Below are 16,241 nucleotides of genomic sequence, written 5' to 3' on the forward strand. Positions count from 1 at the left end.
AGCCTATAGTGACTGCACAAACACACACTATACCCACACAAACACTCTTCATGTCACATCATTGTAGAAAGGGAAACTGGACATCAGCATTAAAGGCATTAAACAATAAACGATAAGATCAGCTAACTTGCTAAGGCATTGAACCATGTGATATTTAATTGGTGTTATTGCTGGTGTTATTGCAATGTTTCAACCTTGTGTTATTAAAATTTGCCTCTAAGGCCTGGGTTAATTAAATAACATTGTTTGTGTGTGTGTGTGTGTGTGTGTGTGTGTGTGTGTGTGTGTGTGCGTGTGCGTGTGCGTGTGTGTGTGTGCGTGCGTGCATGCGTGCCTGCGTGCCTGCATGCATGACATCACTCAACTAAGGGACTGTCATTTGGGACACAACTGGTGAGTTGAAGATCCCTTGGGCTTTACTCTTGTTTTCCCTCACACTTCAGTGGTAATCAGGAGTGGCCACCTGAGAAGTGGGGGGAGGACTGACCACTGCTCTGATTAACAACTTAAGAGCTGAACTGTTTTTATGGTGCCCAAATTGTCCAGGTGCCACTGACTGCCGACCGGCCACTGACCGGCCACTGACCGGCAACCTGCCTCTCTCTCTAGGTCTTCCTCAGACGAGCCCTCCATCGTTTATTCCAGTCATCCCAGTTTTCCATACATCTGGCCAGCTCGTTGTTGTTGCACATGCTAATGTGGGACGTTGTCGTGACCGGTGCCCGTGTGTTGGTTCCCACACCACTAGTTTACTGGCTGGCAGCTCTTGGTGTCTTTGGCAGTGTCCTGCTAAAGTCTCATTCTCCTGGCTGCTATTTTCTGGCTCACCCTTAGCATTCCATCATACAGATTCTTGTTGGTAACATGTGTGCTCTTACTGATGTTAAGTACGGCACGCAGCATTCTAGTGTAGCACCCGTCTAGAGACTTCTGCAGAGTTGGCTTCAGGGTCCAGCACTCACTGCCGTATAGGAGAACAGACTCTACCGTTGTGTAGAAGAAGCTGAGTTTGGTTTGACACTGATCACCAACCTACCACTGACCACCGGAAACTAGATCCGAAGTCCCGTTAGTCCGAACATGCACTGCTCCCGTGCTTGCGGTTAGGTTTAGGTTTGCTCCCGTGCTTGCGGTTAGGTTTAGGTTAGGGTTAGAGATAGGGATAGTAATTTCGGAACAATGAACCTTCTGACTAATGACACGGCACCCTGACGATCAACCTGCCACTGACCACCAACCTGCCACTGACCACCAACCTGCCACTGACCACCAACCTGCCACTGACCACCAACCTGCCACTAACCACCACTGACCACCAACCTGCCACTGACCAACACTGACCACCAACTTGCCACTGACCACCAACTTGCCACTAACCACCACTGACCACCAACCTGCCACTGACCACCAACCTGACACTGACCACCAACCTGCCACTGACCACCACTGACCACCAACCTGCCACTGACCACCACTGACCACCAACCTGCCACTAACCACCACTGACCACCAACCTGACACTGACCACCAACCTGACACTGACCACCAACCTGCCACTGACCACCACTGACCACCAACCTGCCACTAACCACCACTGACCACCAACCTGCCACTGACCACCACTGACCACCAACCTGCCACTGACCACCAACTTGCCACTAACCACCACTGACCACCAACCTGCCACTGACCACCAACCTGCCACTGACCACCAACCTGCCACTAACCACCACTGACCACCAACCTGACACTGACCACCAACCTGTCACTGACCACCACTGACCACCAACCTGCCACTGACCACAAACCTGCCTCTAACCACCACTGACCACCAACCTGCCACTGACCACCAACCTGCCACTGACCACCAACCTGCCACTAACCACCACTGACCACCAACCTGACACTGACCACCAACCTGTCACTGACCACCACTGACCACCAACCTGCCACTGACCACCAACCTGCCACTAACCACCACTGACCACCAACCTGCCACTGACCACCAACCTGCCACTGACCACCAACCTGCCACTAACCCCCACTGACCACCAACCTGACACTGACCACCGGAAACTGCCCATAGATCCGAAGTCCCGTTAGTCCGAACATGCACTGCTCCCGTGCTTGCGGTTAGGTTTAGGTTTGCTCCCGTGCTTGCGGTTAGGTTTAGGTTAGGGTTAGAGATAGGGATAGTAATTTCGGAACAATGAACCTTCTGACTAATGACACGGCACCCTGACGATCAACCTGCCACTGACCACCAACCTGCCACTAACGACCACTGACCACCAACCTGCCACTGACCACCAACCTGCCACTGACCACCAACCTGCCACTGACCACCAACCTGCCACTGACCACCAACCTGCCACTAACCACCACTGACCACCAACCTGCCACTGACCAACACTGACCACCAACTTGCCACTGACCACCAACTTGCCACTAACCACCACTGACCACCAACCTGCCACTGACCACCAACCTGACACTGACCACCAACCTGCCACTGACCACCACTGACCACCAACCTGCCACTGACCACCACTGACCACCAACATGCCACTAACCACCACTGACCACCAACCTGACACTGACCACCAACCTGACACTGACCACCAACCTGCCACTGACCACCACTGACCACCAACCTGCCACTGACCACCACTGACCACCAACCTGCCACTAACCACCACTGACCACCAACCTGCCACTGACCACCACTGACCACCAACCTGCCACTGACCACCAACTTGCCACTAACCACCACTGACCACCAACCTGCCACTGACCACCAACCTGCCACTGACCACCAACCTGCCACTAACCACCACTGACCACCAACCTGACACTGACCACCAACCTGTCACTGACCACCACTGACCACCAACCTGCCACTGACCACCAACCTGCCACTAACCACCACTGACCACCAACCTGCCACTGACCACCAACCTGCCACTGACCACCAACCTGCCACTAACCACCACTGACCACCAACCTGACACTGACCACCAACCTGTCACTGACCACCACTGACCACCAACCTGCCACTGACCACCAACCTGCCACTAACCACCACTGACCACCAACCTGCCACTGACCACCAACCTGCCACTGACCACCAACCTGCCACTGACCACCAACCTGCCACTAACCCCCACTGACCACCAACCTGACACTGACCACCACCGACCACCAACCTGCCACTGACCACCAACCTGCCACTAACTAGTCATCCCAGTTTTCCATACATCTGGCCAGCCCGTTGTTGTTGCACATGTTAATGTGGGACGTTGTCATGAACGGTGCCCGTGTGTTGGTTCCCACACCACTAGTTTACTGGCTGGCAGCTCTTGGTGTCTTTGGCAGTGTTCTGCTAAAGTCTCATTCTCTTGGCTGCTATTTTCTGGCTCACCCTTAGCATTCCATCATACAGAATCTTGTTGGTAACATGTGTGCTCTTACTGATGTTAAGTATGGCACGCAGCATTCTAGTGTAGCACCCGTCTAGAGACTTCTGCAGAGTTGGCTTCAGGCTTCAGGGTCCAGCACTCACTGCCGTATAGGAGAACAGACTCTACCGTTGTGTAGAATAAGCTGAGTTTGGTTTGACACTGACCACCAACCTACCACTGACCACCGGAAACTGCCCATAGATCCGAAGTCCCGTTAGTCCGAACATGCACTGCTCCCGTGCTTGCGGTTAGGTTTAGGTTTGCTCCCGTGCTTGCGGTTAGGTTTAGGTTAGGGTTAGAGATAGGGATAGTAATTTCGGAACAATGAACCTTCTGACTAATGACACGGCACCCTGACCACCAACCTGCCACTGACCACCAACCTGCCACTAACCACCACTGACCACCAACCTGCCACTGACAACCAACCTGCCACTGACCACCAACCTGCCACTGACCACCAACCTGCCACTGACCACCAACCTGCCACTAACCACCACTGACCACCAACCTGCCACTGACCACCACTGACCACCAACCTGCCACTGACCACCAACTTGCCACTAACCACCACTGACCACCAACCTGCCACTGACCACCAACCTGCCACTGACCACCGACCTGCCACTAACCACCACTGACCACCAACCTGCCACTAACCACCACTGACCACCAACCTGCCACTGACCACCAACATGCCACTGACTACCATTGACCACCAACCTGCCACTGACCACCAACCTGCCACTGACCACCAACCTGACACTGACCACCAACCTGCCACTGACCACCAACCTGACACTGACCACCACCGACCACCAACCTGCCACTGACCACCAACCTGCCACTGACCACCACTGACCACCAACCTGACACTGACCACCAACATGCCACTGACCACCACTGACCACCAACCTGCCACTGACCACCAACCTGTCACTGACCACCAACCTGTCACTGACCACCAACCTGCCACTGACCACCAACCTGCCACTGACCACCAACCTGCCACTGACCACCAACCTGCCACTGACCACCAAACTGCCACTGACCACCAACCTGTCACTGACCACCAACCTGCCACTAACCACCAACCTGCCACTGACCACCAACCTGCCACTAACCACCAACCTGCCACTAACCACCACTGACCACCAACCTGACACTGACCACCAACCTGACACTGACCACCACTGACCACCAACCTGCCATTGACTAAGGCGACATGTTGCGAACCGATTTGCAAGTTTATTGCGGATCTCATTGTCTTTCGTAACGTACAAAAGTATTGGCATCAACATGTACTTAATGTACCAAAAGTATAAGTAGCCTACTCATTATAATAGAATATGGCCCATTTCAAATGTCTAAAAAATCTTTCGAAAATAGCTGATCAACAAGCTCACAATGCGTCGCAATCGGCTATTTTCAAATGGCCGAAATGTATAAAAGGCTGAAGTGGTTAATGTATGTTTTGTAATAATCAAAATCTACAAAGTAACTAAAGTTTCCAAATAAATGTAGAGGAGTAAAAGTACAATATTGGGATTCGAGATGTAGTGGAGTAGAAGTAAAAGCATTGGAAATGACAAATACAAATACCGCAACATTGAACTTAAGTACAGTACTTCAGTAACTCTACTTTGTTACTTTCCACCACTGATACCTATATATGTTACGCCCTGCCTCTGTGTGTGCCTAAAGGCCCAGATCGGTGTTGTGAAATAATTACGTAATGTCGTCATCTGGCACAGGGGACGGCACTGCATGGGTATAAAACAACTAAAACAACTGGACAATGGATGGAGAAGGTGGGGTGGGTTGTTAGACAGACATACAACTGTTTTCATACTTGATGATGTTATCTTCCTTCTCTCCTTTGTCTTCATCCTCTTCCTCTTCTTGTGAGTTACAGGCACCGTTTAATCCTGGCAGAATATACAAGGCTGGAGATGTGCTTCTGGGTGGTTTGTTTCCATTCCACCTGGCCTCTGAGTTCCCTGAGCTGACGTTCACACAGTCCAAGGAACAGAAGCCCTCCTGCAGTCGGTGAGTATCACGAAGAAAACACCAACCTTGTTTTGATGTATAGAAACATGATTAGTTGATGGTGTATATTTCTACAAAGATATAGGCTGTCGGGTGGAAACCTTCTCAGAACATGTGTTTGGATGGATCTAGGGTAGTTATTATTTAGTCACAAGCACTTTCACTTAAATATTTTCTTCAAAAATAGCAAAAATAAATTATCACACTGTAGTATGACGAAGTAAGTCATTTATTAAACAAAAACAGAACGTTTAAATATGGAGATACAAGGTTTCTGCTCGACAGCAATGATATTCAAGGCTACAGTGTAATTGTGTGTGTTAGTTTTTTAATGAGGGCGTTCAGAATGGCACAGATCATGGCTTTTGCCATCACTGAGATCAACAGAGACCCCAGCCTGCTCCCCAATGTGACTCTGGGATACCGTTGCTATGACACCTGTTTAACGCTTGGAGTTGCAGTCCCTGCAGCGTTGTCACTGATCAGTGGGAGAGAGGAGCAGTTTACACTGGATCAGAGCTGTGTTGGGTCTCCTCCAGTACTTGGAATTGTGGGTCCTAGTACCTCAAAAAGTTCTATTACCCTCTCTAGAATATTAGGTGTATACAAAGTGCCCATGGTAAGTTTCCTATCCCCTTTCATCATAGCCTATTTTATTTAATTTTGCTTACTTGGCTATTTGCAAATATGATCAATATTAAATTTGGTCGTTTTAAAGACATGGATCATAATCGTTTCTGTCGAGAAGAAACCTTGTCTCCATATTTCAACTTGTGCCCTATTTCTTCATTATGCATGTTAGACAAAAGTATCAAGCACAGCTGATCAACAAGTTGTTCTGAGCTTGTAGTCTATTTTCTTTCTTGTTCTGTCTTTTTTTACCAGCAGCTACGTCGTATGTGCTGGTTAATGAATCCCCTGGAACACACACACACACACACACACACACACACACACACACACACACACACACGCCTGGAAGCCACCACCCACTCCACAAAGTGTCATCTCGACTCTCGCCTACTTATGCAGGAGACACAGCGAACTGGAGAAGGAATTGCCGCATATCACGCTTTTGCTTATTCCTTCTAAATCTCTGTATATAAAATATAGCTCACTCAGCGAATCTCTTAGTTACATCAATATTGTTCTTCGATAATAGTTGGTTTGTGCCAACGATTAGACAGTTTGCATTTGCTATTTCGCCTGCAACGCTGTGACGCACCTTCCCAGCCATTAGCCATGATTTCAGTGGTTTCAATCAGTCCCAGAGCCAACTAATAGAACAGTTACGACATTGAGGGGGCAAATAACAGTGGAGTGCCGCTAAAACATGGCAGCAGAATCGCTGATTTAATGGATACCAGACAGTAACACATTTGAGTCTCAGTGACTGTACTTGCGGACTCCCACGCATACTACCCTGGACCCCTCCACCCCGCGCAGCACAGCCCACAGCCTCTACCCGCGGACCCCCACACAGGCTACCACGGGACTTGTATGTACAAATACACTCGAGTCAAAATAAAAACCAACGGAGAAGAAGGGGGGAAGTCCCGCCTCGTTGTCTGGGCCAGCCAATGGCCAACTGGACCAGAACGGATCAAGAAAGATGGTGACTTACAGTGCATTAGAGTGCAAGGGATTTCAGGCTTCATTTTACGTTCATGTTAGACCCGGGAACGCTTTGTCCATATTTTTTACAGTCTATGGTTGCACTGCGACACGTTTTGAGTTTGGGATCTTCTATTTTAGCTATTTTTTAACAGACTCCTGAATTATTATTTGCTATTTTTGGTAAGTACGCCTAACATTTTAATTTAATTTCAAATGCATGCTATAAGTCTACATAAAATGCTATCTATAAAAATGTCGGGGCTAGGGCAAGTGCTAAGTGCCATGATGGAGTCTGAAGAGGTGGGATTTCAGACCACGGCAGAATATTGGGAGTGAGGCTGCCGTTCTGATTGTAATGGGAAGTGCATTACATAGTTTTGGAGCCAGAAGAGTTTGGGACGTGTGGACCAAAATGAGGCTTCATTCACAAAATGTGAAGAGCACATATAATGAACAGATTATCACAGGTGATAAAGTAAGTGGTTAATACTAAGTTGACATCAGGCCATACAACTTTTTACAATACAATAACTAAAATCTTGTTCAAAACAATGAAAATAACTAAGATTATATTTTAATTGTTGGCCGTGGGTTGAGTAGCACTGCCCTGAGTGTACCAGATGCACTGTTGAATACCTATGACATTACAGAATATATATTTTGTATTTGTTTTTATTCTGTTTTTCCAGATAAGTTACTTTGCTGGTTGTTCCTGTCTGAGCGACCGGACTCAGTTCCCATCCTTCTTCAGAACAATGCCAAGTTTTGTCTTCCAGGTGAACTTCTATAACAATAGATGTGTTGGTATCTAATAGTTCATGTTTCACAAACTGGAATACTCTAAACCATGGGGTGGGCAACTTTGATGTAGGAGAGGGCCACTATATTTCCACACTCACTAAGAGGGCCACTGTATTTCCACACTCACTCCAGAGGGCCACTATATTTCCACACTCACTAAGAGGGCCACTGTATTTCCACACTCACTCCAGAGGGCCACTATATTTCCACACTCACTCCAGAGGGCCAAATTGCATATACTGTTGGGTAGAAATATCTTATCTCCATTCTAGCTCAGCATGCGTTGCACTCAGGGGGGCAGTCAGCCAGATATTTCGTGAAGCCACTTTTGAAATCGGGACTTCCTGAAAGTTCATATAATGGCCTGTTGTGGCGCTGGACTGGACCCAAAAAGCCCCATAGCTCCATAGAGGCCCATGTATTTGGGCCCAACTTCACCTAGACTGTATTACCTTAATAAACATGGTCATGAATACTTTCTGCTTCCAGTCACTAGATTAAAGTCTCATTTCTAATGTCATAATATTCTTTTTGGAAAATTATGGTCCCATTTATAAAATAAATGACCATAAAGTCGCGCATGTTCTGAGGGGCGTGGCTACCGTTACAGTCTATGATCGGGATCCCCCACCCACTCGAGTCAAAATAAAAACCAACGGAGAAGAAGGGGGGAAGTCCCGCCTCGTTGTCTGGGCCAGCCAATGGCCAACTGGACCAGAACGGATCAAGAAAGATGGCGACTTACAGTGCATTAGAGTGCAAGGAATTTCAGGCTTCATTTTACGTTCATGTTAGACCCGGGGAACGCTTTGTCCATATTTTTTACAGTCTATGGTTGCACTGCGATACGTTTTGAGTTTGGGCTCTTCTATTTTAGCTATTTTTTAACAGACTCCTGAATTATTATTTGCTATTTTTGGTAAGTACGCCTAACATTTTTATTTAATTGCAAATGCATTTATTTAACAGTATTCCACTATTAACCTGCAGGCCACATAAGTGAACACGTTTGCCCATGTACTGTATGATCTAACCTAAGTACATTTCCGTCCATTCTTCATCCACTCAGGCTCGAGCTATGCTCCATACTATGAGGTGGTTCGAGTGGACCTGGGTAGGACTGTTGTTCAGTGATGATGATGCTGGCCGTGACGCCGCCCGATTGTTCCAGTCTGGCCTGGATCAGTCTGGTCTGGGTTGTGTGGCTTATTCAGAGGCTCTGCCCTTCCACAATGACCTGGATAAACTCCAGAGGATTGTCACTGTGATGAAGACGTCCACAGCTCGGGTGGTCATTGTGTTTGGATATGGGGCCTATATGTATAATGTCTTGGATGAGGTTTGTGTTACGATACATCTGTGGAGGATGTTAATTTAGTGATTCGTAATTAGAATAATCTAAAAGGAGAATGTATTGAAAGAAAGACATGCCTTTAATTTATTTCGAAACGATGAACAGGTGGTTAAGCAGAATGTGACAGGTCTGTTATGGATCTTACCTGCCACTTCAGCTTGGTGGGGAGACGGTTATCTCCAGGCGCCTCACTACCTGCCGTACTTGAGAGGCACCCTGGGTTTTGCCATCCGTCGTGGAGAGATGCCAGGTCTCAAGGACTTTTTGTTAAAAATACGTCCTGACAATGACCAGGAGGATAACATAGTAAGTATTTTTGTTTAATTTGATTGTATATTTATGTAATTTATGTAATGTCTTTAATGTCTCAATGAATTGAATACAGAGGACCACAATGGACACAAGCCCTTAAGATAGTTTGTGTTATCCTTTTTTGCACCATTGTATAATTGTACCACTATAGTATCTGCAAACTGAATGAAGCGAATAATTAATAAATGAATCAATGAATTGTATTTACCGGTATTCTTATTAATTAATTGTGTTCTTTCAGGTGAGGCAGTTTTGGGAACGCACATTTCAGTGTAAATTTTCACCCCTTCCACCAGAGTGGGTGGACACTGGTGGAAGGGTGTGTACTGGACAAGAGGACCTGGGAACAGCGGAAATTACCCTGTTGGATGTGTCTGACCTCAGGGGAGAGTACAATGTGTACAAGGCTGTGTATGCTCTGGCCCACGCCCTCCATGACATGCTGCAGTGTGTGCCAGGAAGAGGGCCTTTCCCTGGGCACAGCTGTGCCAGTTTGCAGACAATACAGCCATGGCAGGTGGGATATTAATTCAGTGAACCTGTAGGAATATTCTTATTGTTTATTTGCACATTAAAAACACCACATTTGAAACAACAACATATTATTGAGTTGTGCAGGTGAGACTTCAAAAACCCTGTGGGGTTTAGAAGGTTAATCTCACCTTATTTAAAATAAATCATAAAAATCAAACATGAATTATGTGGCAACATTACTAATTCTAACAATGGGTAGATTTTACAGTATAAATGAAAAACAAAGAAGAAAGAAAATATGTGTAGTGTTAATCAATAGGACCCAAACGCAGGACAAAGGCAGAGAGGCAGAGCAGTCGAAATTTGCAGGCGGTTTATTCACCAAAGTCCGTACACGAGGAGAACACAAGGAGTAACAAGAACACTGGGAGTCAAAGTACTAGGAGTTCACTAGGAGCAGAACACTAGTGACGTACAACAATGATCTGACAAAGAACTGAAAAAACGGGAGTATAAATACACAGGGAAAACAGGGCACAAGGTGAACATCAGTGTTGTTCAATTTACTTTAAAAAAGTAAAGAGTTATAGTTACTTATCTAGTAGATGAAAATAATATATATATATAAAATAAAAAATGAGTCCATATATCTGCACTGCAGTGGTAGAGAGATATTCTAATTCATCAAATGTATTTTTGAGCTCATCTTCCATTTTAGAATATTCACTGTTCAGGTATTTGGAAAATGTATTTCTGCACATTGGCCCTGCTTTCACTGGTATTTTGTAGTGCTGTCAGGCGATTAAATTTTTTAATCGCGATTAATCGCATGATTTGTGTAGTTAATCGCGCGATTAATCGCAATTAATCGCAAAACCTTTTTTGCTCTAAATTCAATGATGAACTGAAAGAAAACGCTGTATTGTAGAGATGCTCCGATCAGGTTTGACAACATTGAATGTTACTTTTTTTATTTACCTTTTTTCCACGTATGAAAAGACAAGTGCAATGTGCATTATTTTATGGCTTGCCCATTTTCTCTCTTTTGAATAATTCTGTGCAATTAGCACATTTAACACAAACAACTGTTTCCATAAAACAAACTAACATAGGCTACTTCTCTATAAGCAGAATCATGGATAGGCCTATTTAATTTATACAAAAGGAGAAGAGAGAGAGCAATGTGTTTGTGGCTCAAACTTTGTCTAATATTGTTTTAGAGCAGTGGTTCTCAAACATTTTCATGCCAAGAGCAAAGGACCCCCAATATTTTTTCAATCTACAAAGATAATCCCAAAATCGCTTATAAATTAAATTAAATTACTTACTAATCGCTTATTTGGCAACACTGGCCAGAAACGACCAGTGTTGCTTCTTTTTGTCTTATTTTGTATAGACCTAGGTGGCTTGTTTCTGCCATAGAGTTATACTGGCAACACCTCTGGGCTGGCTTCTAGTTAGCTGGTGCGGTAGCAGCAAGACCACTCGTCTCTCTGTGTGTACTGTCAGTCCCTGCTCCGTGACTGGGAGTTGGTACTGTGGACAGTCTGGAATAGAACTTTCTGTTACAATTAAATCCATAAAAAAGTACCACACAACTGAAAAGTATTGAGACTGTGATCGCAAGTTAGAAACGTGTGTGGCTATAACGAGGCACAGCTGTTTACAATGCAATGCTAAATTAACAGCGGGGGTTTTGCTTTGGGTCTGGATGGATGAATTCAATTGCACAGGTTTCTCAAGCTTTTTTGGACTGGAACGTACACGAGCAAAACCTTTGTGAAATGTAAATGGAAGGCTGTTACTCCACTTTAAACATCCTAACAAGGGGTCTGGGAAGGGAGTGCATTGCAGGAACCAGTATTCCTCAACATCCCGCCTGCCAATCGCTGTGCTTTTTTTTGTTGCGTTAATGCGATAAAAAAATTAGTGCCGTTAATAAGGTGTTGCGTTAATGCATTAATAACGCGTTAACTTTGACAGCATTAGTATTTTGTTGACCAGTGCTCTGAAAGGAACAGACTCCACCGTTGAGAGGGGAAGCATTTCCTCAACAACATACCTGGCAATCCAAATGTCAAGTTGACTCTTGGTGACATGCTGCTGTGGCGATTTTGTCTGTTTTGGTGGTGTTGGTCCATGTGAGGCAGCCTAGCTCATGGACTGATTTAAGATGCTTTATTAGATTTGCATTGCTCTTCTTGGCTGTGGACAATGCTTTATATCCGCCACATAAGTTGCATTTCATCTGTTTTTGTCGCAAGTACTCAAAATAATTGTATTTCCAACCCACAAAGCATCCGATCTCGCTGTCATCCGCATTTGCCATTGTAGCGTGTGGTAATAATGTTTGTTCAACCGGCGTATTAGTGTGTATGTGTTACAAGGGTTTGTGTGTCTGTGACTGGTGTTTACCACAGCAATAAGAGTAAGACCCGCCCTACTCTGTCAGACTGTCTCTGATTGGCTTACCCTGAAATCTGGCCCTACGTTAGCCAATCAATGACCTCTTCTGCGAGTGAGAAGCCATGTGTGCTCAGAGGCTAGTATGAGAGCACAAACTGTCAACACAGTACAACACAGAGAGCGCTCTCTCAGCAGTCAGCACAGAGCCTGTATGACAGATAGACTCACGGCGCTGCATATGGGGAGACTTTTCACTTGGATCACATACGTTGACATAATAACGCCATAACATGGGTAACGCCGTTATGGAATGGGGAAATGTAAAGCGTTAGGTTACAAGTTACTGCAAAAAGTAGTTTTGTTAGGTAACGTAACTTGATGTAAGGGTGTTAGTTACAACACTGGTGAACATTAAGTTCTAATAATCAACACTGGGATAGGCTGGGGAACTAACAGGACAAGGTGGAAACACTAGGCTAATCATGGTGAGACAACACAGGCAACAAAAGCAACAGAGGCAACCAAGAGACAAAACCTACTACAAAATAAGAGTACACAAGTGCAAAGGAAACTCCAACTTAAACTAAGACACAAGGAAAACAATATAACAAAATCATAGGAAAATAGTAAGGTAAAGCACTAACTGAATACAGAACGTGTCACGGAACGTGACAGTGCCTCCCCTTCAAGGATGGCTTGCAGACATCCACAGAACAAAGTCCAGAACATGGAGCAGGGTGGGCGGTGGGGGTCTGGAAGGAGGGACACAGAGTCAATGGACCAGAGCAAAGGGGAACCCGGACCCCACATGGGGAGCCAGAAGACTGGACAGGTGGGCGGCCTGGAGGCTGGGTGGGGGCAGAACAGGTGACCTCAGGGGGGCGGCCTGGAGGCCGGGATGATTGACAGAGGCGGGGGTGACCTCAGGAGGGGGCGGCCTGGACGATGGACTGAAGCAGAGCTGGTGACCTCAGGGGGGCGGCCTGGAGGCTGGGACCTGGCAGAACAGGCGTCATCTGGTGGACAGCCTGGAGTCCGAGACGAAGCAGGCATGCCGTCTAGTGGACGGCCAGGAAGTCGAGACGAGGCAGAAGAGGCGTGGTCTGGCGGAAGGCCGGGAGGCCGAGACGAGGCAGCGGAGGACCTAGGAAGAGACGCTGGAGGTGCTGCAGGCTCTGGAGGCGACACCGGATGTGCTGCAGGCTCTGGAGGTGACGCTGGAGGTGCTGCAGGCTCTGGAGGCAACGCTGGAGGTGCTGCAGGCTCTGGAGGTGACGCTGGAGGTGCTGCAGGCTCTGGAGGCGACGCTGGAGGTGCTGCAGGCTCTGGAGGCGACGCTGGAGGTGCTGCAGGCTCTGGAGGCGACGCTGGAGGTGCTGGAGGCGATGCTGACTTGGGCACATAATAGGAAGTATGTTTTTAACGTCTCTTGCTCTTCATGATTCTGCTCATCACCATTTCTAGCTTCTCTATTACCTGGAAAAGGTCAACTTCACCACATCTGGTGGTGATCGTGTATACTTTGATGAGAATGGTGATGCTTTATAGCCTTCATACCAGCATATATCAGTTCTCCAGGCAAATATGCAGATGTAGTGGAGGTGTTTGCTATTTTAGCATCTAGTTTGGGCATTTTGCTTGCACTGTTTGCTGGAGGCGATGCTGGAATTGCGTCTTCCGCTGTGTCTTCTTGTCTAGAAATGCAGTCATGCCTCTCTTCATTATGCAATAGTCACACAAGTGATATTATGAGGTTTTGTTAAAAAGCAATGCATAATGTAAGGGTAGAGCACATGTTTCAGTAATGAGGCTGGTGGTGGAAGATAGCAACTCAGCAACAGGAACACCCCTTGCCCAATGCTTAAATCCCCAAATAGTGTGTACTGTCACTTGGGCACATAATAGGAAGTATGTTTTTAACGTCTCTTGCTCTTCATGATTCTGATCATCACCATTTCTAGCTTCTCTATTACCTGGAAAAGGTCAACTTCACCACATCTGGTGGTGATCGTGTATACTTTGATGAGAATGGTGATGCTTTACCAATCTTCGATATATTGAACTGGGCGTGGCTCCCTGATGGAAGCACAAACATTCACAACGTAGGTGTGTTCAAGAAGACAGCCTCCGGAGATGAAGAATTCATCCTCGATGAAGACAGAATCTTCTGGAACTTTCAATCCGCAAAAGTAATTTCAGCTTTCTATAATTTTTAATTGAGCTCATGATGTGAATGAAATTTAAACTGATAATTTTTACTTTCCTCTGCAGCCTCCTCGGTCGGTGTGCAGTGACAGCTGTTCTCCTGGAACCCGTGTGGCCAGAAGGAAAGGAGAACCTGTCTGCTGCTACGACTGTATTGCTTGTTCTGAGGGAGAGTTCAGCAATGAGACAGGTAGGATTACATAATGTAGCTACAGTATATGTACAGAAGGTTATAAGAAGATACGTGAGTGTCCTTTTAATCTTGTCCTACTTGTTAGACTCTACAGAGTGCACCGTGTGTCCAGAGGACTTCTGGTCCAGTCCCCAGCGTGACCACTGTGTCCCTAAGAGCATTGAGTTCCTGTCCTACCATGAGGCCCTGGGGATCTCCTTAACAACCATCTCATTGCTAGGAACATTTGTCTGTGCTATTGTCCTGGGGATCTTTGTTTATCATAAAGACACGCCAATGGTCCGCGCCAACAATTCAGAACTCAGCTTCCAACTCTTGCTTTCACTCAAACTATGTTTCTTGTGCTCACTCCTGTTCATTGGTCGTCCCAGACTCTTGACTTGTCAGCTGAGGCATGCGATATTTGGGATCAGCTTTGTGCAGTGTGTCTCCTGCATCCTGGTAAAGACTATGGTGGTGCTGGCTGTGTTCAAGGCCTCCAAGCCTGGTGGTGCAGACATCATGAAGTGGTTTGGTCCTATGCAGCAGAGAGGAACAGTTCTGATTCTTACTTCAATCCAGGCAATAATCTGCACAGTCTGGCTTGTGTCTGCCTCACCAACTCCTCATAAAAACACACAATACTATTCTGAAAAGATAGTCTATGAGTGCAATGTTGGATCAACAGTTGGTTTTGCGGTGTTACTAGGTTATATTGGCTTATTAGCACTCCTCAGTTTCCTCCTAGCATTCATGGTAAGGAATCTTCCAGACAACTTCAATGAAGCTAAGTTAATTACTTTCAGCATGTTGATCTTCTGTGCCGTGTGGATAGCCTTCATACCAGCATATATCAGTTCTCCAGGCAAATATGCAGATGTAGTGGAGGTGTTTGCTATTTTAGCATCTAGTTTGGGCATTTTGCTTGCACTGTTTGGACCAAAGAGTTATATAATCATTTTGAAACCTGAGAAAAACACAAAGAAGTCCATTATGGGTCGAGGTGCCACCAAGACATAGGAGCACAAAGTAAATGTCAAAACTGTTTATTTGTGTGTGTATTGTACATATATATGGAGATATCGGATTTTGGATAGTAGAAGTTGATAGTAGATTAAGTAGAAGATTCAAGCACCTGACGAAGCCAAACAGCGAAATAAAAAATTAAGCATAAATAATCTTGTCCTGAGATCTCTGGAGTGTGCGGTCCCTTCCTTTCCCTGGGGAAGTTCTCTTAGGCCTGCATTTATACCTTGCCTTCCAGGACCTCCCCCACTGATAACCTTGTTAGTAATAGTCTGTTTTCTACCATAATTAAACTACATCTAGTCAGAGATACAACCATCTATTATCTGTGATAAAGGAGAAGTTGATTACCCTCCCTTTTAGT

The 16,241-nt window shown here is 46.1% G+C and overlaps 1 protein-coding gene across 1 annotated transcript; it reads left to right on the forward strand.

Moving 5' to 3' along the window:
* Positions 1–5,196: 5,196 nt before the first annotated feature.
* Positions 5,197–15,871, forward strand: LOC310868157 (extracellular calcium-sensing receptor-like; the record flags this gene model as incomplete). Its single annotated transcript, XM_083778425.1, has 7 exons — positions 5,197–5,232; positions 5,377–5,510; positions 5,856–5,995; positions 9,891–10,111; positions 14,436–14,663; positions 14,746–14,869; positions 14,958–15,871. 7 exons carry the CDS (start codon positions 5,197–5,199, stop codon positions 15,869–15,871), a joined length of 1,797 nt encoding a protein of 598 aa, XP_083634551.1.
* Between the last annotated feature and the right edge of the window lie 370 nt (positions 15,872–16,241).

The sequence above is a fragment of the Protomyctophum parallelum genome (genome assembly GCF_964188405.1).
Source record: "Protomyctophum parallelum genome assembly, chromosome: 12".
NCBI classification, from domain to species: domain Eukaryota; kingdom Metazoa; phylum Chordata; class Actinopteri; order Myctophiformes; family Myctophidae; genus Protomyctophum; species Protomyctophum parallelum.